Genomic DNA, 20934 nt, shown 5'->3' with positions numbered 1-20934 from the left:
GATTGTGGAATTTGGAGGTGTTGTAGAGCTGCATATGTGGCTGTGCTCTTAAGGCTCCAGGATCTGTTGCACTGGGACAAATCTTGGCTCACCCCCATTCTGACAGTGCCCCTGAGTCTTCAGCCAGAAGACCTGTGTTCCTATGAGTTTCATCAGCTTGACTTGATATCTCTTCTGAGATTAGTTGTGAAGTGTGAGCTGGGCTGCTTACACAGCAGGGGGCTATGGGTTGTAGGTGTGACTGCCAGGGTTTTGACAGAGCCAGGACTTGGTGTTCTTCCCTGCTAGCTATGTCAGAATTTTTAGTCTAGGGGCCCGAGTAGGGCTTTTTTGCCTTGCACAAGCCAACCTGAATTCAATTCTTGGCATCACATATGGTCCCTCAAGGTTCCCAGGGGTGATTTCTGAGCACAGAGCCAGGAGTAACCCCTGAGCAAATCTAGGTCCACAAACAACAACAAAAAATAATTTTGAGCCTAAAACAGATGTGCCCTTGACTTTCAGTGGTCTGATTTGGCATCTCTTCTGAGATTCATCATAAAGCTGTGTAGCTTGGCTGTTAACCAAAACAAAATTTTTTATTTATTTTTTATTTTGGGTCACATTCCGCATTGTTCAGGGCTTAATTCTGGCTCTGCACTCAGGGACCACTCTTGGTGGCACTAAGGGGACTATATGGGATTCTGGGGATCAAACCTGGGTTGGCCATGTAAAGCAAAAGCCCTACCTGTTATATTATTTCTATGTTCCCAATAATTCTATAAAGATATACTGAAACAGGGGCTGGAGTGATAGCACGGAGGTAGGGTATTTGCCTTGCATGTTGCTGACACGGGATGGACACATGTTGGATCCCTTGCATCCTATATGGTCCCTAATAGCCTGCCAGGAGTGATTTCTGAGTGCAGACACAGAATAACTCCTGAGCTCCACCAGGAGTGGCCCAAAAACAAACAAACAAACAAAAAAGATATACTGAAACAATAAAATTCAGACAATTAAAAAATGTAGTTCTTGGAGCTGGAGAGATAGTATGGAGATAGGGTATTTGCCTTGCATGCAGAAGGACGGTGGTTTGAATCCTGGCATCCCATATGGTCCCCCAAGCCTGCCAGGAGTGATTTCTGAGTGTAGAGCCAGGAGTAACCTCTGAGCGCTGCTGGATGTGACCCAAAAACAAAACAAAACAAAATAGTAGTTCTTGAGTTTTGACAAATATATATATTTTTATATCTATCAATGCAAATCAAAAGGCAGATTGTTCCTATGGTCTTAGAAAAGCCCCTTATCTAACTGTTTTCAGATACCCATTTATTTGATTTCTCTCTCTATGTATTATTTTTGTCTAGTCTTGAAGTTTACATAAATATTATTTTTCTTTTGACTTTTCTTATGTAGTGTTTTTTCTTTGTTGAAATGAAAAGAACAAATATATCATTATTGTCATTTTAATGGTTTTATTTTTATACACCTAAGTCGATTGGTGTGTTGTGTAAAAGGCATGGATCTAATTTTATTTCGTTATCCCCACAAGAGCTATGGAATTGTCTCAGTATCAGTTATAGATGTCTCTCTCTTTTCTCCTTACTGAGAAAATGCCACTCCTAGCAGAGATTCAGCTTTTTAGTGTGTTTTCATCTATGGCTAGATTCCCTTTAGTTGCTTGTTTGTATAATAATGTGCCGCTGTTTAAATTATTGTTCCACTATTCAAAAAAAAAACAAAAAACTTAGTATTTTAGATCTTTTTGCTTTGTCCTTCATTGAACTCATTTTCTTCAAGGTTTTCTTCTTTTGTTTTTGTTTTTGGGCCACACCTGGCAGTTCTCAGGAGTTACTCCTGGCTCTGCGCTCAGAAATCATTCCTGGCAGGTTGGGGGGACCATATGGGATGCTGGGGATTGAACCCAAATCAGCTGTGTGCAAGGCAAATGCACTACTGTTGTGCTATAGTTCTGCCCCACAGGTTTCTGTACTAGCTCTATCTCTGCAATAATAAATAACCCTAAAACCATCTTTATCTCAGTTTCAGAGTGTCAGGATGGAACATATAGCTGTGTGAAGTTGTGGCTTATAATATCCTTCTATTGTTGTTGTTGTTTTTGGGCCATATCCTGTCAACCCCTGAGAAAAGATTACGCCTGGCTCTGCACTCAGAAGTTACTCCTGGAGGATTTGGAGGAAGTATTTGTGATGGTGGGGATTGAACCTGTAATATATCTCTCTAGACTTCCTGCTGTCCTATCTCTCTGGCCCATATCTTGAGGCTCAGCTGGGGTTAAGGGGTAGGGTGAGTTGTCATCCAAGTTTTTCTGTTTCTTTTTCTTTTCTTTTCTTTCTTTCTTTCTTTCTTTCTTTCTTTTTTTTTTTTTTTTTTTTTTGCTTTTTGGTTTTTGGGTCACACCCGGCAGTGCTCAGGGTTACTCCTGGCTCTATGCTCAGAAATCGCTCCTGGCAGGCTTGGAGGACCATATGGGATGCCGGCATTCAAACCACTGTCCTTCTGCATGCAAGGCAAATGCCTTGCCTTCATGTTATTTCTCCAGCACCAAAACTTGACCCTATTTTTTGTTTGTTTGTTTTTGTTTTGGGGTCACACCCGGGGCGCTCAGGGGTTACTCCTAGGTCTACGCTCAGAAATTGCTCTTGTCAGGCTTGGGGGAACATATAGGATGCTGGGTTTTGAACTACTGTCCTTCTGCATGCAAGGCAAATGCCTTACCTCCATGCTATCTCTTTGGCCCCGTTTTTACTCAGTTTCTAATTCCTTGTCTTAGGGTTCCTACCTGAGAGAGTGTTCACTACTTACATGATAGTTGGGAAACTACCTGGAAACCCTGGAAAGAAGGGAACATAGAGACCAAAGGTGGATTGTGTGTCTTTGATCTGGAGACATGTTCTGGACTCTAACTGCAAAAGAGTGTGTTGTTCTATCTGAAAACCAAACCTACTGAATTACAACTTTTCAGAATCCTGATGACTTCCATTTAGCTAAGGTCTAAGAAGCAATATTTGTCCCTTTACTTCTCTCTGCTCAATAGCCAACTTAATTCATAAGGTTGAACTTTGAAAAATAGGTTGGTCAATATTTGCAGTTCAGAGAACAATATTCTTGCCTAACATCATTCTGTGTTTTCTAACCATATTAATATAATTTCTACATGTTGAGTCCATTAACTTCTTACCTAACTTTAGGAATTCACACCCATTGACTAAGGTCACATAGAGACTTGGACGACCTTTGGGAAAAGATCATTTAGATGAAGAACTTGGAAAGGGCCCCCACCTAAAACTTCCCAACTGGGGCACTGATCTGCTGTAAAGAAAACTCTATCTGAAAACCCTGGTAGGATGTAGGACAAGTTGTGCAGTGTCCATTCCAGTCCTGGGAACAATGAAATCATCCAAATCAAAATGACTCGACTATCATACAAGCCATTTTGCCTTTTTTCCTCTTTATTTTCTAGGGAGAGATCACTTGGAGACTACTTCAACCTGTGCCTATAATGACCAGACTTGGGCTTAAAGATGCACAGGAGTTAAAGCATTTGCTTTGCATGCAGCTGACCTAGGTTCAATCACAAACATCCTGAGTATTTACTGGAGTGGTCCCTGAGCACAGAATAAGGACTATGTTCTGAACACAACCAAATGTGGCCTCACCAGAAAAAAAAAACAAACAAATTTCTGGATCATTCTATCTAAAAGCAAAGCAAAACATATTTCCAGATCATTCTGATTTCCTGAGTGACATGTTGCTCTCCAGAATGCCAGGATGATTTCTATAAAAGCCTTGGGACCTCTGATTTATTTCCCAACTTCCTCTATATGGCTTTAAAAAATACAACTCACAGTACCAGATGTAATAAAAAGGGAAATAGATAAATTGAAGCATTTTGTCAGGACATTGTCATAATGAGCACTGTATTCGGAGTCTAATATGATAAAGCACTGAATTGAGAAATTGAAGTGTCCAATCTGTATCTTCAAGAACCACTGTGGATAAAGAAGTTGAAGAGTTATTTTATAGATAAAAAAATAAAGTACTAAGGCCAGAGAGATAGCATGGAGGTAAGGCGTTTGCCTTTCATGCAGAAGGATGGAAGTTCGAAACCCGGCATCCCATATGGTCCCCTGTGCCTGCCAGGGGCGATTTCTGAGATAGATCCAGGAGTAACCCCTGAGTGCTGCCGGGTGTCACCCAAAAACCAATATATATATATTAAATATATTAATATATATATATTAAAGTACTAAGATGTACTGATAGTGAGCACTGCAGTTGGGGTCTCTGGCTTCTTATCATATTATACATCTGTTTTTGTGGATCAAAATATTAGAACATTATAATAGACCTTTGACATCCTATCATCCAAGATTTCTTTGAGGTATAAGTCTTGGAGAGTTCTGCCTACTATTTCCTCAATAAACCTTTTTGTTTTGGGTCTGATTTTCAGGTCTTTACTCCATTTTGAGTTGACTTTTGTGTAAGATGTGAGTTATTGTTCAATATTTCTTTCTTTTTTTTTTTTTTGGTTTTTGGGTCACACCCGGCGGTGCTCAGGGGTTACTCCTGGCTGTCTGCTCAGAAATAGCTCCTGGCAGGCACAGGGGACCATATGGGACACCGGGATTCGAACCAACCACCTTTGGTCCTGGATTGGCTGCTTGCAAGGCAAACGCCGCTGTGCTATCTCTTTGGGCCCTCAATATTTCTTACAGGTTGTTCCAACACTATTTATTGAAGAGACTGTCTTTGTTACATTTCAGATTCTTAGCTCCTTTGTCAAATATTAGTTGACTGTGTATATTTGTATATTGGATATTCTATTCTGACTCAGGTCCATAGAGACCACCAAATTAGGCAAATGTACACCATAGACTTTTGTTATAGACCTCGTTCATTGAGAATATTTTTGAAAATACTATTATCTTTTTAATTTTTCTTTTATTCTTTCTCAAATCAAGCTATATTACTATTATCATAATGACCATGCTGGCAATTTCCTTTCAGGAAAGGAACGTTGATGCACAGGACATGGTGAATAATAGATATTACATGGGGTAGACCCCTATTTAGTTAAGTATTCTAGACATGTTTAGTACTCTAGACTTGAAAATTATGTTTATCCTAAAATGCTCTATGCACAATATAACCCCAAAAGCTTCAGTTAGCAAAATTCACCCCTACCATCGATGAAGGGCCTAGACATTGAAAAATCTTTCCCCTCCAATGTGCTGACTTTTTTTTTCAGTGCTCTGAACAATCCCATAAGAGTCAGAACTCCAATTATAACCTACAAATAGATCTCTAATGTTTGTTTATAAGTGGTGTGATGTTTAAGTGGTGGACTCCTCTATGTTTGTCTAATCTGAATTATACATAATCTCTGCTTATATTATATATAGCCCCTATTATATATTATCTCTCCTTCCCCCATTCACCACCCTACAAAACTCCTTCTATCCTTCCACTCCCTCAACACTGATCCATTCTCTCTATTTAACCCCCTTTACCCTTAGTTTTATTTATTTATTTTTTTTTTGGTTTTTGGGTCACACCTGGCAGTACTCAGGGGTTACTCCTGGCTCTGCACTCAGAAATCACTCCTCACAGACAGAGGGGTCCATATAGGATGCTGGGAATCAAACTGGTGTCTGTCTTGTGTTGGCTGTGTGCAAGCCAAACACCGTACTCTGTGCTATCCCTCTGGTCCCCTACCCTCAGTTCTTAATTTCTCAAGAACCAGGACCTTCCCTCTGCCCCAGTAAGTTGCCACCTGGATCTCAAAGTGAAAGAACACCCTCTCAGCCCCCATCTCTCACTTCAACAGGAAACGGCAGCCACTGCTCATGTTGATTTATTCTATGCGGCTCTCTTTCTCCCACTTCTCTTCAATGTGGACTATTGCTTGCTACCAGATTCAGCTCCAGAGGGATCCCAGGCTTGAGGACACTACTTGAGGACCCTGACTGCTACAAATAATTTCTCAGACTCCACAAGACCATAGTGCGAGATGAAAAAGTGCCCTGGATCTTATCCCTCCCCCTTAGTCTATTTCAAAAGACTTAATGGAGATATCTATATTATTTTGTATGTTGAATTCCTTAATAGTTAGAATTCTTAGTGTTTATTTCCATATGTAGAAGTAGTCCCTAAACCCCCTTTTTCTTTTTTTTTTCTTTTTTTTTTTTTTTGGGGGGGGGAAGCCTATGTTGGTCCTGTTTAGCAATAAATTCTATTAGAAAAGTCTTGCTGGGCCTGGAGAGATAGCACAGCGGCGTTTGCCTTGCAAATAGCCGATCCAGGACCAAAGGTGGTTGGTTCGAATCCCGGTGTCCCATATGGTCCCCTGTGCCTGCCAGGAGCTATTTCTGAGCAGACAGCCAGGAGTAATGCCTGAGCACCGCCGGGTGTGGCCCAAAAACCAAAAACCAAAAACCAAAAAAAAAAAAAAAAAAAGAAAAGTCTTGCTTGGGATAAAAACTAGGCCACAGAGATTGCATCACTTTTTTTTTTTACCCCCAAATGCACCAATAATATAATCTGGCATAGTTTTTTTTCTGCATCGGCACACTAAAATAGGGAAATCTTATGTATAGAAAGAAGTTCTTATTTAATAGGGGTAAGAACTCATGAGTTTTATAATACAGGGGTGCCTTCTACCCTGAACAATCATCATGGGGACTTGACTTAGACCTCATGTGATAGGACATCGACCGTCCAACCCTAATACCCAGATCCCAATCTTAGAACTAGCAGTTCCCTCACCAGCACCAGGAATCAAACTCCCCCTGGGGAGGTCTAATTCTGCTCTGGCATCAACTTGCACCAGGGTAGATTCATATGACACCCTGACAATAAGGAAGCAGCAACAACTTGATCTAAGGGCAGGTTGCCCTACTTAACCACCTAATAGTGAGATGAAATCAGAAGCCCCTCTGTCCTAGATCTGTGCTAAAACCAAGATCTCTAATTATAAAAGACTGACTTTGATAACTGCCACTGAGCAGAACTTTTTCTGGGACCGCAAAGAAAGACCTGGGGGTTTGATAAGTAACATGCCCAGAGCCTATATCTGTCTCATGACAGTATGCTTCAAGGATAGAGACACCCTGTATCTCTTAGGCCAAAAATTTTTCTTTCTAATTTCCCTAACATTTATTGCACCTATGCAAAACAAACAAAAGAAAACAACAAATCTTGCCATATCTGCCCCCATTTAAAATTTTTTATTTATATTTATAGCTTCTCAATATGCCCCCATCTTTTTTTTTTACAGAACCATAGAACATGAATAATCTTGGTCTGCCTCACATTTATATGTCTTTCCACAAAGTGAGAAAAGGAAAAAAAGTGGATGGACTCAGGGGCCAAGTGGTCTCAGGAGCATAGAGTGGAAATAAAAATGGTGAGCCCTAAATACCCAAACCAATGTCAATGTCAGTAGAATCCGGAGACCCAAACTCTTACAGGCTATACACAAAATGGTCCTGTTACATTAGGAGTCTAGGGGGCTAAGGGTGGAGGTATGGGATGTATGCTGGGAACATATGGTGGAGGGAGGTCAACACAGGTGGTGAGAACAACGGTTACTATGACACTGAAATACAACTGTGAAAAAAATTGGTCTCAAAGAAAAAGTTGTTTTTTTTTTTTAAAAAGACTACTTTTTATGTATTTTTTTGTTTATTTTGTTTTGGGGTCACACCCAGAGGTTACTTCCTAGCTTTGTGCTCAGGAATCACTCCTGGAGGGTTTGGAGGACTAAACAGAATGTGGGGATCAAACCGGGTCAGCTGTTTGCAAGGCAAATGGCCTACCCACTGTGCTATTGCTCCAGCCCCTCTACATGGCTTTTTACAACTCTTTGAACCCTCATCCCTGACTTCAACCCTCTTTGTATTTTGTGGGAGGGTTTCAAGTAGTGCTCAGCAGATCCAGGGCATCACCTTTTGAATTTTCTGCCAACAAACAGTTCTGGTAGTTAAATGTGAGGGACCAAGCACATAGTAGATTACTCAGACCACCCCAGCAAAGCTCAAGGGCCTCCAGAACCACACCTATGAACCATTCCCTATGATGCTTGTAAGCATATAAGATTCCAGAAATTGATCTGGGTTCAGTCATATGCACAGACACTAACTCCTATGGTATCTCTCTGTGCCTAATTGTCTTTTGCAGTCAAATGTTCTACCCTTTGCATTTAGACATAAAGTCTCAGTGCTGAATTGGTTTCTTTCTTCCATTGGACTGTAAAATTGCCTGGGACAGGGAGTGCTGCCTTTAATACTTGGGTGTTTGTATTGATTGTGGGTCTAGCGGGGTCAATGTGCTCATCAAAGTTTTTAGCCTGGGCAGCATAAATGATGTGTGAGTTGGTGGTGGGTGTAGCAGGGATAGGCAGCTCCTCAGTGCAGCGCCATGAGGGCCAATCTCACAGCAGCAGCAATGGGCTCTCTCCCTGGGTCAGGGCCTGAGCACCCTTTCTGGCTCCACTGGAAATGTGCCTGTGACTTTGTACTCATGACTGTCTAAGCCTATGGACTGCTTGCCTGCCTCCTTTTCCACAGCATGAAGCTTGAAGCCTGCTGTACTGTTGTTGTTGTTGTTTGTCTGTGTGAGGCAAGTCTGGGGCCTGAGGGACAGACACACAGGATGGGGTTCTGAGACAGCACTAACAGAATTCTTTAGTGTTTGTGGGGAGACATTCAAGGCAGTGCATAGGACATACACCTGGCTCTGCAATCAGTAATCACTCCTAACAGTGCTCTAGGCATTTCTGGAGATCAAATCCAGGTCACTTGCTTGCAAAACAAGCACCCTATCCACTAGACTAGACTGTTGCTCTGGCCCCCTGGCATTCACAGCATTCTGCTAGACACTGCTCAGACCTGTCCTGCCCTCTCTAGCCTGGACTGGTTATACTGATGTCATTACCCCCTACCCAGTTCTAGGACTATAAATTCCAGGAATCAGCTTTATTTCAAAAAGAATCAGCAGGGCATAAACTCCAGCCTGTTGTCTGCTCACTTCAGACACAGTGAAGAAGGGAGCTCACCCGTGCCCAAAGTCAGGAGTGCAACCAGGTAAGGTGGGCAGGCTCCTCAGTTGAGCAGGGTTGGTGTGACCTATGCAATTCCCCCAGTTTGGGCCCCCAATTCTTGAGGCTTCCTTAGTCCTGCCTGCTTGCCTCCCATGTTTCTTTCTTCTTCAATTCATACTACAAAGCTTTTGGGGCAACCATTCATCCCAGCTGCTCACTTGGGACCCCATGCAGGACCTGGAGTGGGTGGACTCGTCTGTTTCTGACAAATTTCCCTTATCTCTCTGTTGGTCTTCATTGATCTGTCATTCCATCCAATTTTTTTTTTTTTTTGGCTTTTGGGCCATTTGTCAGTGGTGTTCAGGGTTACTCCTGGCTCTGCACTCAGAAATCACAACTGGCATGCTTGGGAGACCATATGGGATGCTGGGAATTGAATTGGGGCTGTCCCAGGTTGGTCATGAGCAAGGCAAATGCTCTACCACTGTGCTATAATGCTGGTCCCCAAGTCCATTTTGATCTCCCCTCTCTTCCCCTTTATTCTTATGCTAAGCGCCCAGTGGAGGCATCCACCTTTAGGGGTAAATGGAGGGTGCATACTGTCTTCTGTCCAGCTACATGTTTAGATTTTGAAGGTAGAATTGAGGGGGCAGTGCAAGGCTCAGAGGCCATGCCAAGTGTACGGGATCTACCCTTGCCCTGGGGGTAGAGAAGAGTGAAAGGAAAAATAAAGGTAAATCTACAGGGACAGGAGTGGAAGGACTTGGGCACTTTGGTAGTGGTGAAGGGTCCATGAGCTTTATATAATAAAATTATAAATGTTAACACTACTCTAGCCATGTTACTTAAACTACAATAAAAATTTAAAATCTTGGGGTCAGAGTGATAGTCCAGCAGGTAGGGATGCTTTCTTTGTGTGCTTGACCCAGGTTTGATCTCTGTCATTATATCCCTGAGCACCACCAGGGAATGATTCCTAAATTTATTGCCTGGAGAAAGCCTTGAACATTGCTGGGGCTGGCCAAGAAAACAAACAAAAGTCTAAAATACTAAAAAAAAAAAAATGGCACAAAATAATGAATGGGAATTGGGTAGACAGCTGAAGTGGTAGGACTTGACCCAAGCTCCACAAGGCCCTGAATACAGCCCTGTTCAGCCTCATGTACCAAACAGACAGACTGACCACCAGCCAACCAGTCAGTCCTGCTTTCCTAATCTCAGGACCAGCATGAGGGGAGTAGCTATATCATCCTCTGTGGGCTGTGGAGATTGCCACGGGCTGGGAAGCCTCCGTCTCTGGCCTGGGATAAGGACTCAGGTAGAAAGAGTATCTATCATCAGAGAGATGTCAGGTCTTCTTTCTCTTTTCCAGCAACTGGCTGGAGCTGCTTCCTCTTCAAGCAGAACAACTTTCAGGCAAAACTCCCTCTTTTCTCTAATTTTTAAAAAAACTTGGGGACTGGAGCAAAGAGTTCGTCTTGCAGGCATTTGACCTGGGTTCAGTCTCCTGTACTCTATATGGTTCCCCAAGATCTCCAGCAGTGATCTCTGTTGGTCTAAGTATTGCTGGGTGTGGCCCAAGCAACTGCTCCCAATTTATTTTTATTGAATGACTTGTGATCATCCATCACCAGTGTACCCACCTCCCTCCCAGGTGTGTACTCAACACCCCTCTCTTTCAAACTGCCCGGCCCCCATCAACTCAGTTGCATGCATCAGTTCTCCAGCAGGCCAAACACCTAAGTTAGACCCGCCAGCCTTGCTGATAGCTGCCATTCAGCACCCACAGTTTCTTGGATTTATAAACCAGGTTGTCCAGCAGGGGGGGTGCAGTCCTGACAAACCATGAATTTTTTCTTTTTGTTGCTTCTCTCCCTGCCAATTTCTCAGTCCTCCTTGGGGTTGATTCATATCTGTATAGAGTGGCAACCCCTACCTCCACCCTCAAACCCGCCCCCCATCTGCCGCCTCAGAGTCAGAACAGTGTTGAAACCTGGAGTTGCTGTCAGGGAAGGAAGGGCAACCAGATTTTCAAACCATTTATCTTCTTGAATTGAAAGGCTATAAAGATGACCTTGAAGAGTAAGAAAAAAAGGGGGGTGAGGGGGCAGGAAAAGAGGGTGGAGGTGGAAGGGATAGATGGAAACAGATGGGGGAGAGAGAAAGAGAGAGAGAAAGAGAGAGGAGAGAGAAATAGAGGAGAGAGAGAGAAGGAGAGAGGAGAGAAATAGAGGGGAGAGAGAGAAGGAGAGAGGAGAGAGAAATAGAGGAGAGAGAGAAATAGAGGAGAGAGAGAGAGAGAGAGAGAGAGAGAGAGAGAGAGAGAGAGAGAGAGAGAGAGAGAGAGATGGGGGAGGACCAGGGCATTAATATAGCAGGTAAGGCATTTGCCTTGCATACAGCTGACCTGGGTTGGATCCTGGCACTCCATAGGATCCCCTGACCTCACAAGAAGTGATCCCTGAGTGCAGAGCCAGGAGTAAACCATGGGCATCACCAGGTGTGCAAACCCCAAAAAGACAGAGCAATATAGGGAGAAAGTAGCGGGGGGAGAGAGAGGGTGGGAAGAGGGAGGGAGGTAAAATGCAAGGAAATGTAGGTCTTGCAAAGAGTATCTTGGAAATAGTATTAGAAGAGATATAAACTGGAAGCTGAAGCTGACCTCGCCAAAGCAGAACATTTCTTCAACCTCCATTGTGCCACTGGTCCAATCTGATATTAAACTGAGATTCTCCACAACCCCCAAGCAGCACCCTTTCACTTAGCATGGATGGAACCAAGCCCTACTCCAGAGAGTTGGGTTATGTAGGGTTGCTAAGGAACGAGGGCAGATGCAGGAGGAAATGCAGAGGTTGCTTAGTAACCACAAGTCCCTGAGTGATGAAGTGGCCAGAGAAAGTCTGGAAGGGTCTGCAGCCAGTCAGCCCACACCAGAGACTCCTCACAGGGACACAACTATGGAGCACAGCAGCCTGAGCCTTCAGTCCTTCTGCAATTAGGCTCTGCCTAACTGCAGGAAAGGCATCCTCGAGTCCTGAGTGTCCTCAGTGATCACTTGAGTCCTCTGTGAAGGGAGTTTCCATGCAGGAAGTTCTTTTGCAGAAGGCTTTTGTGCAGAATGGCTCTGAGAAAAACGCTGAGATGCTGGGAGGTTGACTTCTGAGAAGATTGAAGTTTGCAATTCTGAAATGCTAAATACATAAGATGGGAATCTTTCCTTTTTCGACTTTCAAATTCGTGACACATTATATATAAAGTATGCATTAAGCCAGAGAGACAATCTAGGGGATAGTTAGTACATGTGGTCAATCCTGGTTTGATCCATGGTACCACAAGGATCTCCAAGCATCAAGGGGTACAGTCCTGGTGGTCTTTGGTACTGCAAGATCTAATCAGCACTGCAGCCTTGGAACCTTCACTAAATGGTTGGTTCATTGAGAATCGCCGTCATGGGTCTCTAGACCTCTTAATATAGTTTGGGATCCCACAACCAATATATGGTTGATATATATTATTACCCTCATTTTCATTGCCTTATCCCTGGTTTACAATGTTAGGGAATTCATACAGGTCATAACATTAGGGAATTCATACATCCACCAACACACACATATCTAGTGCCATCCCACCAACAACAAACAAAAGACTTATTTGCCTTTTCCTTCACACCACCCTTTCCTCTAGTATCCACCATGGTTTTCATCATTGGGTTTAGGAGCTAGTTTTTTTTAATTTTTGCCTTTACTATAGGTTCTTAGAGTCCACATACAACACATATCCCTTTTTGAGTTGTAAGACATCACCACCGCATCCCAGGAGTTTCTTGGTTTGTCCTTCTGCAATCATAGAAGCCCCCTTAACTGTCACAAATACTATACTGACATTTGTGATGATACCTGCTGTACATATCTCTGAAGTTTTGTTTGAATTCTTTTTTTGTTATAGTTGTTTTATTTTTTATTAATTTCTTTATTTAAATACTGTGATTACAAACATAATTGCGGCAACCTTACCATCACCAATGCCACCATCTCTTCTCTCCCCCACTCCCTGCCTGTATTCGAGATAGGCTTTCTACACTCCTCACTCACTGTCATTGTTATGATAGTTCTCAGCATAGTTGTTTTTCTAAGTGCACTCACTACTCTTTGTGGTGAGCTTGAAATCTTGAGCCAGTCCTTCAGGCCCTCATCACTGGGAATTATTTCAATGTCTTTAATTTTTCTTGAAACCCCATAGATGAGTGAGACTATTGTGTGTGTGTGTGTGTGTGTGTGTGTGTGTGTGTGTGTGTGTGTGTGTGTCCCTCTGACTAATTTCTTTCTTTCTTTTTTTTGGTTTTTGGTTTTTGGGTCATACCCAGCGGCGCTCAGGGGTTACTCCTGCCTCTACACTCAGAAATCACCCCTGGCAGGTTCAGGGGACCATATGGGATGCTGGGATCTTATCACTGTTCTTCTGTATGTAAGGCAAACGCCTTACCTCCATGCTATCTCTTTGGCCCCCCCACTGACTAATTTCACTCCTTTAAATTCTTTTTTAAACTTGTTTTGCTTTTTGGTTTTTGGGACACATTCAGCAATGCTCAAGGATTACTCTTGGTTCTGTACTCAGGAGTTAATCCTGGCAATTTCCTGGGGACCATTTGGGATGCCAGGGATCCAAACTGGGTGGCCATGTGCAATGCAACCCTACCTGATGTACTATTGCTCCAGCCTATTTTCTTTCTTTCTTTCTTTCTTTCTTTCTTTCTTTCTTTCTTTCTTTCTTTCTTTCTTTCTTTCTTTCTTTCTTTCTTTCTTTCTTTCTTTCTTTCTTTCTTTCTTTCTTTCTTTCTTTCTTTCTTTCTTTCTTTCTTTCTTTCTTTCTTTCTTTCTTTCTTCTTTCTTTCTTTCTTTCTTTCTTTCTTTCTTTTCTTTCTTTCTTTCTTTTCTTTCTTTCTTTCTTTCTTTTCTTTCTTTCTTTCTTTCTTTCTTTCTTTCTTTCTTTCTTTCTTTCTTTCTTTCTTTCTTTCTTTCTTTCTTTCTTTCTTTCTTTCTTTCTTTCTTTCTTTCTTTCTTTCTTTCTTTCTTTCTTTCTTTCTTTCTTTCTTTCTTTTCTTTCTTTCTTTCTTTCTTCTTTCTTTCTTTCTTTATTTCTTTCTTTCTTTCTTTCTTTCTTTCTTTCTTTCTTTCTTTCTTTCTTTCTTTCTTTTCTTTCTTTCTTTTCTTTCTTTCGCACACCCGGTAGCGGTCAAGGGTTACTCCTGCCTCTGTGCTCGGAAATCACCCCCGGCAGGCACAGGGGACCATATGGGATGCTGAGATTTGAATCACCATCCTTCTGCATGAAAGGCAAACGCCTTACCTCCATGCTCTCTCTCCAGCCCCTCCCCTTTTTAAAAGTAAAATCAGATTTTATTTGGAGTACTGAGGAAGGGGAGGGAGAAGATAAGAAAAAGAGAGAGAGCGAGAGAAAGAGAGAGAGTAATGAGCTCAAAAGAGAATCAGGTTTCTCTAAAGGTGGAGAGAACCCCAGTACACTATCCACCATGAAAGTAGGCAAGTCCACATCTCATGAGGGTAGATGCAGTGACATGTGCATGGGTACCATGTGTTTGAACCCAAGGAGCACACGTGCCTTCATTGCATTCTTAAACAGCAGAGTAGCTCAACCTGTTTTTAAAACTTGAACATGTGGCTTTTGTGCCTGTTTACGTTCCTTTATAACCCCTATTCCTGTGGTTCAAGCATCACAGTTGATCAATTTTTTTAAAGCAGTTTATTTATTCATTGATTGGTTTTTGGGCCACACCTGGCGTTGTTCAGAGGTTACTCCTGGCTCTATGCTCACAAACTGTTCCTAGCAAGCTCTGGGGACCATATGGGATGCCCAGGTTGACTGCATGCAATGCGAATGTCTTACTGCTGTGCTATCTCTCTGGCCCCACAGTTCATATATTTTCATTGCTGTCTAGTATTCCGTAAGACAAATGCAACTCTGTTCTATTATTAGTGGACATTTGTGATTGTTTGTAGCTCAAGGCTCTTGCAAAATCTGCTGCTATGAGCAGGTGCTCAGGGCCCCCTTGCCATGCACTTTGCCAGGAGAAGCTGACACCCCACTAGCACTTCTGTCAGCTGCAAATGAGTTCAGTTGAATCTTCTTCAACTAAACTTCATCAAGTTAATGACTGGAGTCCTTTTCAATTGATCCCTCCTGGTGGTGGTGGTGATGGTGGTGGTGGGATGAGGGCTCATCCATGGATCACAGCAGCCACATTCATACTGGCTGTCCAAGGACTCCAGACATGCTTACGGGATGAAAGGGAACATAACCCTAGTACTAATGTGGGCCTCACATCCTAATTGGCCTGCTTCATAAACTGAATTCTCATAGGGAGGTGTTTGAAATTCACCCCAACTACTACCTCCACAGGCCCCCCTCCAGCTGTGGCCTGTTTGTCGGATGGTAGATCAGACTCAGCTCAGTGATTCTTTCCTTAGGGAAGATTTCAGGAACAAACAGAGTAGGTGGTGACCATGTTCCGAGCAGAGACCTGGTTCCGGGCCCAACGGTACCTGTCTGCCACTGTACGGAGGAACAGCTTCTGGAGAAACCCAAAGGGCCGCCTGGCTGATCGTGTGGCCGTGGTCACAGGCTCCACCAGTGGGTGAGTGCCCTGATTTCCATTTGACTCTGACATGTAGAACTTTCACAAGTAGCCCAGGAACAATGAGGCCACCTAACTTCCAAGAGAGAAAGCGCAAGGGGGTTTGATACTGAGGCTGACTGGTTTTCCTTTGCAGGATCGGCCTGGCTGTGGCCCGGCGTCTGGCCCAGGACGGGGCCCACGTGGTGGTCAGCAGCCGAAAGCAGCCGAACGTTGACCGTGCCATAGCCATGTTGCAGGGCGAGGGGCTGAGTGTGTCGGGCACTGTGTGCCATGTGGGGAAGGCCGAGGATCGTGAGAGACTGGTGGCCAAGGTGAGTGGGAGACACAGCACCTAGGGCCTTTTGTGGCACAGTCTCAGGAGGGGAAGGGACTGGCCGCAGGCCACCTCCTCAGGTCATGGTTGCTCCTAGTTGAACTGAACAGAACTTCTCCCCTGGCAGGTGGCCAAGTGCACCCAGGGGTTCACCACATAGACCCTGCATCCAGAGTTTGCTTCTCCCACACCGTGTCATTCACTGCCTCTAGCCCATATGTAACCTGTAAACTTGGCTCCCCTTGCTCCTGGGGTATTCTGTAGGGGTTTTTGGAGGAACTGAGCCACTCTAAGGTCTCTGATCTTTCTGTCATCCCTTCCCCAGGCTTTGGAGCACTGTGGGGCTGTGGACATCCTGGTATGCAATGCAGCGGTCAACCCCCTGGTTGGGAGCACTCTGGGAAGCAGCGAGCAGGTGTGGGACAAGGTAAGGCCTAAGGATGGTTTAGGGTGTGAAATGTGTCCTGAGCTAAGTGAGCCCTCTTCCCTACCCTGCCCAGAGGGACTGTCAAACCAGCCAGGACACAAGACAGCCCCTCAGCATTCTTTTCTCTTTCTGTCACTCACACTGCTTCCTGATGTGGGGGTTTCTTCTTCATCTCCCTCTCTCTCCCTTCCTCCATCCCTTCCTTCCTTCCTTCCTTCCTTCCTTCCTTCCTACCTTCCTTCATCCCTCCCTCCCTTCCTCCCTCTTTCCCCCTCCCTTCTTCCCTCCCTTTCTTCCTCCCTCCCTCCTTCCCTCCCTCCCTCCTTCCCTCCCTCCCTCCCACCCTTCCTTCCTTCCTCCCTCCCTCCCCCCTCTCTCCCTCCTTTCCTTCCTTCCTTCCTTCCTTCCTTCCTTCCTTCCTTCCTTCCTTCCTTCCTTCCTTCCTTCCTTCCTTCCTACCTTCCTTCATCCCTCCCTCCCTTCCTCCCTCTTTCCCCCTCCCTTCTTCCCTCCCTTTCTTCCTCCCTCCCTCCTTCCCTCCCTCCCTCCTTCCCTCCCTCCCACCCTTCCTTCCTCCCTCCCTCTCTCTCTCCCTCCTTTCCTTCCTTCTTTCCTCCCTCCCTTCCTTTCTTTCTTTGTACCTTTCTTCCTTCTTCCCTCCCTCCCTCACTTCCTTCCTTCCTCTTTCTTCCTCACTCCCTCCCTTCCTTCCTCTCTTTCTTCCTCACTCCCACCTTTCCTTCTTCCCTCCCTTCCTCCCTCCCTCCCTTCCTCCTTCATCACTCCCTCCCCTCCTTTCTTCTTCCTGCTTTCCTCACTTTCTTCCTCTCTTCCTCCCTCCCTCCCTTCCTTTCTTCTCTCCTTCCTTCCTCCCTCCCTCCCTCCCTCCCTTCCTTCCTCCCTCCCTCCCTTCCTTCCTCCCTCCCTTATTCCTTCCTCCCTCCCTCCCTTCCTTCCTCCCTCCCTTATTCCTTCCTTCCTCCCTCCCTTACTTCTTTCCTCCCTCCCTCCCTTCCGTCTTTCCTCCCTCCCTCCCTTTCTTTCTTTCTTCTTTCCTTCCTCCCTCCCTTCTTCCTTCCTTCCTCCCTCCCTCCCTTTCTTCTTTTCTTCCTCCCTTCCTTCCTTCCTTCCTTCCTTCCTTCTTTCATCCCTCCCTCCCTTTCTTTCTTCCTTCTTTTCTCCCTCCCTCCCTCCCTTTCTTCTTCCTTCCTTCCTTCCTCCCTCCCTCCTTCCCTTCCTCCCTCCCTCCCTCCCTCCCTTCCTTCCTTCCTTCCTTCCTTCCTTCCTTCCTTCCTTCCTTCCTTCCTTCCTTCCTTCCTTCCTTCCTTCCTTCCTTCCTTCCTCCCTTCCTTCCTCCCTTCCTCCCTTCCAACTGGCACTCTATCCTAGAACTAGCTTGGCCAGATCCTTTCCTTGACTGTTTCTTTTTTCTGGGGCTAGAGAGATAGGCCAGGAGAAGGCAGTTGTCCTGCCCACCACTGCGACAATTGAGTCAGTTCAAGTCTCTGGCACTGCATATGGTCTTCAAAGCACTGACAGAGTCCCCAGACAACCTCTGTCTAGCCTAGGTATTAGGAACAGGCAACATCAAAATGGGATTCTGACTCCAAGAACAACCCTTCTCTGCTGTGTATTCCTCTTTGTATTGGCCAGAGGAAAGCTCAAAGCCAAGTCTGCAAGAAAACCGTGTATGCGGAAGTGCTCACATTTTTTGTGAGCCAATAATAGAATATGCTCAGTCCTTATTTACTGTGCTGTGAATGGCGATGATAACCTCAGTCTTCTAGCTTTTCTGCACTTACTTTTCTAAGTCTCCATTTCTTTACATGTAACACCTACGTGATTTGTTTGAGCCAATTGCTTGTGGGTATGCCTTTAATTTTGTCAAACAAGAAAACAAACATATAAACAGAAAGACAGAGGAATTCTTCTAGGACTCTCCATGCTTCCACATATGCTTTCTTTCCACCTGTTCTCCTCTGATCTTTTTCGGATGGCCTCTGTATCACTCCTCTCTGCTCAACCAGAGTGTAATCTACCTTCTGTAGAAGGCCCGAGTTTTTCCTTTGAACTCTGAGCAGTTCATGTTACTGGACATTACTCTCAGACTAAGAAACATTACTAAGACATTACTCTCAGACTAAGAAACCTTAGTTTCTCTGCTTGTTACCCATTAGCAATTTGATGCATCTGGACTCTGGCACTTGTATAACCTGCCTTTGACACACAAATGGTGGAAATCCCAGTGCCTTGCAAGACTAAGTCCTCCTTTGCTCTGATTCCAGATTCTAAACGTCAATGTGAAGTCCCCGGCTCTGCTTTTGAGCTTGCTGCTGCCCCATATGGAGAAGAGGGGGTAGGACTGACTGCAGGGCGGGAGTGGGGACTGGTGGCATTTGGAGAGACTGAGGCACAGGAATGGTGTCTGGAGAGACAGGGATGTTGCTGGGAGGGTTGGAGGAAAGAAGAGGTCTCCCTGGGGTCCCCTTTTCTGTCCTCATCTTTGCGCAGCTATTTCCCAGAGCAGTGGTTTGGGGGAAGAGGTGATGTTTCCAGTTCCCTGCTGGTCTGAGAATGCTGTCCCAGTAGTTTGTGGCCAACAATTGCAGTAGGGTTTTGCCCCTTTTCTGACCACAGAGGGAGGTCCTTCCCAAGCCCTTCCTTGTGCCCTGCTTCTAGTCTTTGTTCTATATCCTGCATGTGTGTTGGCAGACCCTATATGTCCCAGGGGCAGAGGGCTCATGTTAGGATCTTGCTCTGACACTTCCTAAGGAATTGGGCAAAAGGGAAGTTTCTTGCTGTTGTGCTGTCCCCTTAGTGTAGGATCCCCCTTTTTTTTTAACTTTTTTTTTAGCATAGAATCTGACAGAAAAATATGGAACGCTTCATGAATTTGCATGCCATCCTTGCGCAGGGGTCATGCTAATCTTCTCTGTATCGTTCCAATTTTAGTATATGTGCTGCTGAAGCGAGCACTAGGATCTCTTTTTCCAAGCCATATTTTGCCCGAGTTCCAGGGAGAGGCAGTAGAGAATAGTGATTGCAAGCACGGAGACTGGAGTTTGAGGGGGTGGGGATCCTAACTCGACCACTTAGTGAAGGTGTTATTGAGCTTCTCTGGGCCTTGGTTATGGAAGTGGGGATGGCAGCAGGGGCTGTCCTGCGGTGGGGACTGTGTTGGTCAAAGGCTGCTCAGTACTCAGCTATTGGCCCCCTCTCTCCCCTGGACTCTATCTTCTCAGGAGTGGAGTCGTCATCCTGGTGTCTTCTATTTCAGCCTACAATCCAGTAGTGGTGAGTGGTAGCACCATGTGCTCTTGATTGGGAACAGGTAAGGTGAAGGTCTCTGGTAGCCCTACAGACTCTGTGCTTGAAACAGTGTCCCCCAATGCTTATACCCCCAATGCTTGCTCTTATTATCTGGGCTGAGCCCAGGTCTGGGACTTCTAGATCTAGGTTGGGGGAGTGTGTCTAGGTTTTGAACATGACACAGGTTTGATGATCTACAGTTGACTTGTTCCTCACCCTTATCTCTTTTAACCCCCTTCCAGGAACTGGGTGTCTACAACACCAGCAAAACAGCTCTGCTAGGTCTCACCAGGACACTGGCACTGGAACTGTCCCCCAAACACATTCGGGTGAACTGCCTGGTTCCAGGAATGATCAATACTGAGTTCAGCAAAGTGGTGAGGGCAGGGCATGTCTCCTGAGTCCCTGCTGGGCTCCAAGAAAAGGTTCCTTAATGATGTGAGAGTTTGGGATGAATTATAGTGGCATCCTGACAGCAGACATACTCCCTGTCCTCTGAACATAGTCTGCCATAGTCCATCCAGTTAGCTTTGGAAAGGGTGACCATGTTATTGGAGTCCCACATGCCTGAACCCCTTGGCCTCTCTCATTGAACCACCTCCCATCTTGCTCTAATAGAAGTGACTACTCATTACTTCTATTTATTTTTTTTTTGGGGGGGCAAACCTATTAGTGCTTCTGGGCTTACTTTAGGCTCTGAGGTCAGGTATCACAGATATAGGGGGGTGCCAGGGATCAAACCCAGGGTGACCCCACCCATTGTACTATCTCTCTGGCACTAATTGCTTTTTTCCAGCTCCAAGGATATGAGGATTCTGTCTGGGACCAGCTCAAGAAAACCAACAAGATCCAGAGGCAAGAGGGGCTTGACACTAGGCGGTCTGCATGTGTGGAGGGAGGAGTGGCTACATCTGTTTTAAGATTGATTCTGTTTACTGGCCATTCCTTTTGCTCTAGTCTGGGGTCCACACAGCCCTGGAGTGAGCAGTCCTTCAGGGTTGAATCCATCCTGGGCTCCCTCCTGTGGCATTGCTTTGAATCTTCTCTGACTGGTTCTTTCCAGCAGCAGCAGCAGAACTAGAGCCTGACTCATGGCTGTTGCCTTCCTTTCTCTCCCCTGCAGGATCGGGCAGCCTGAAGACTGTGCAGGCATCGTGTCGTTTTTGTGCTCCCCAGAAGCCAGC

General features: G+C 45.0%; 3 protein-coding genes and 1 non-coding gene across 5 annotated transcripts in view; 3 read left to right on the top strand and 1 right to left on the bottom strand.

Moving 5' to 3' along the window:
- LOC126000998 (dehydrogenase/reductase SDR family member 2, mitochondrial-like) overlaps nucleotides 1-19013 on the top strand; it is a 69503-nt gene extending 50490 nt beyond the window's left edge. The window contains exons 2-5 of the mRNA XM_049768179.1: nucleotides 15556-15698; nucleotides 15835-16012; nucleotides 16340-16487; nucleotides 18727-19013. Coding sequence (XP_049624136.1) covers nucleotides 15568-15698; nucleotides 15835-16012; nucleotides 16340-16487; nucleotides 18727-19013 — 744 coding nt within the window. The 5' untranslated portion in view covers nucleotides 15556-15567. The remainder of the gene's footprint in view (nucleotides 1-15555; nucleotides 15699-15834; nucleotides 16013-16339; nucleotides 16488-18726) is intronic.
- Nucleotides 1-20934, top strand: part of LOC126001133 (dehydrogenase/reductase SDR family member 2, mitochondrial-like) — a 159177-nt gene that overhangs the window by 50484 nt on the left and 87759 nt on the right. The window lies entirely within an intron of this gene.
- Nucleotides 1-20934, top strand: part of LOC126001132 (dehydrogenase/reductase SDR family member 2, mitochondrial-like) — a 230772-nt gene that overhangs the window by 123099 nt on the left and 86739 nt on the right. Inside the window, exon 8 of one of the 2 annotated variants that reach the window (XM_049768333.1) lies at nucleotides 20033-20175. In XM_049768333.1, the coding sequence (XP_049624290.1) occupies nucleotides 20033-20151 (119 nt within the window). In that variant the 3' untranslated portion in view covers nucleotides 20152-20175. Of the gene's footprint in view, nucleotides 1-20032; nucleotides 20198-20934 lie in introns of those variants that run through there. The other variant, XM_049768332.1, reaches the window with a different exon arrangement.
- On the bottom strand, nucleotides 19311-19417 carry LOC126003089 (U6 spliceosomal RNA). The gene has a single exon (XR_007493632.1). It is a non-coding gene; the product is annotated as a U6 spliceosomal RNA (small nuclear RNA).

This window comes from Suncus etruscus, chromosome 2 (genome assembly GCF_024139225.1).
Source record: "Suncus etruscus isolate mSunEtr1 chromosome 2, mSunEtr1.pri.cur, whole genome shotgun sequence".
Lineage (NCBI taxonomy): Eukaryota > Metazoa > Chordata > Mammalia > Eulipotyphla > Soricidae > Suncus > Suncus etruscus.
This window is presented reverse-complemented; position numbering and strand designations above follow the sequence as displayed.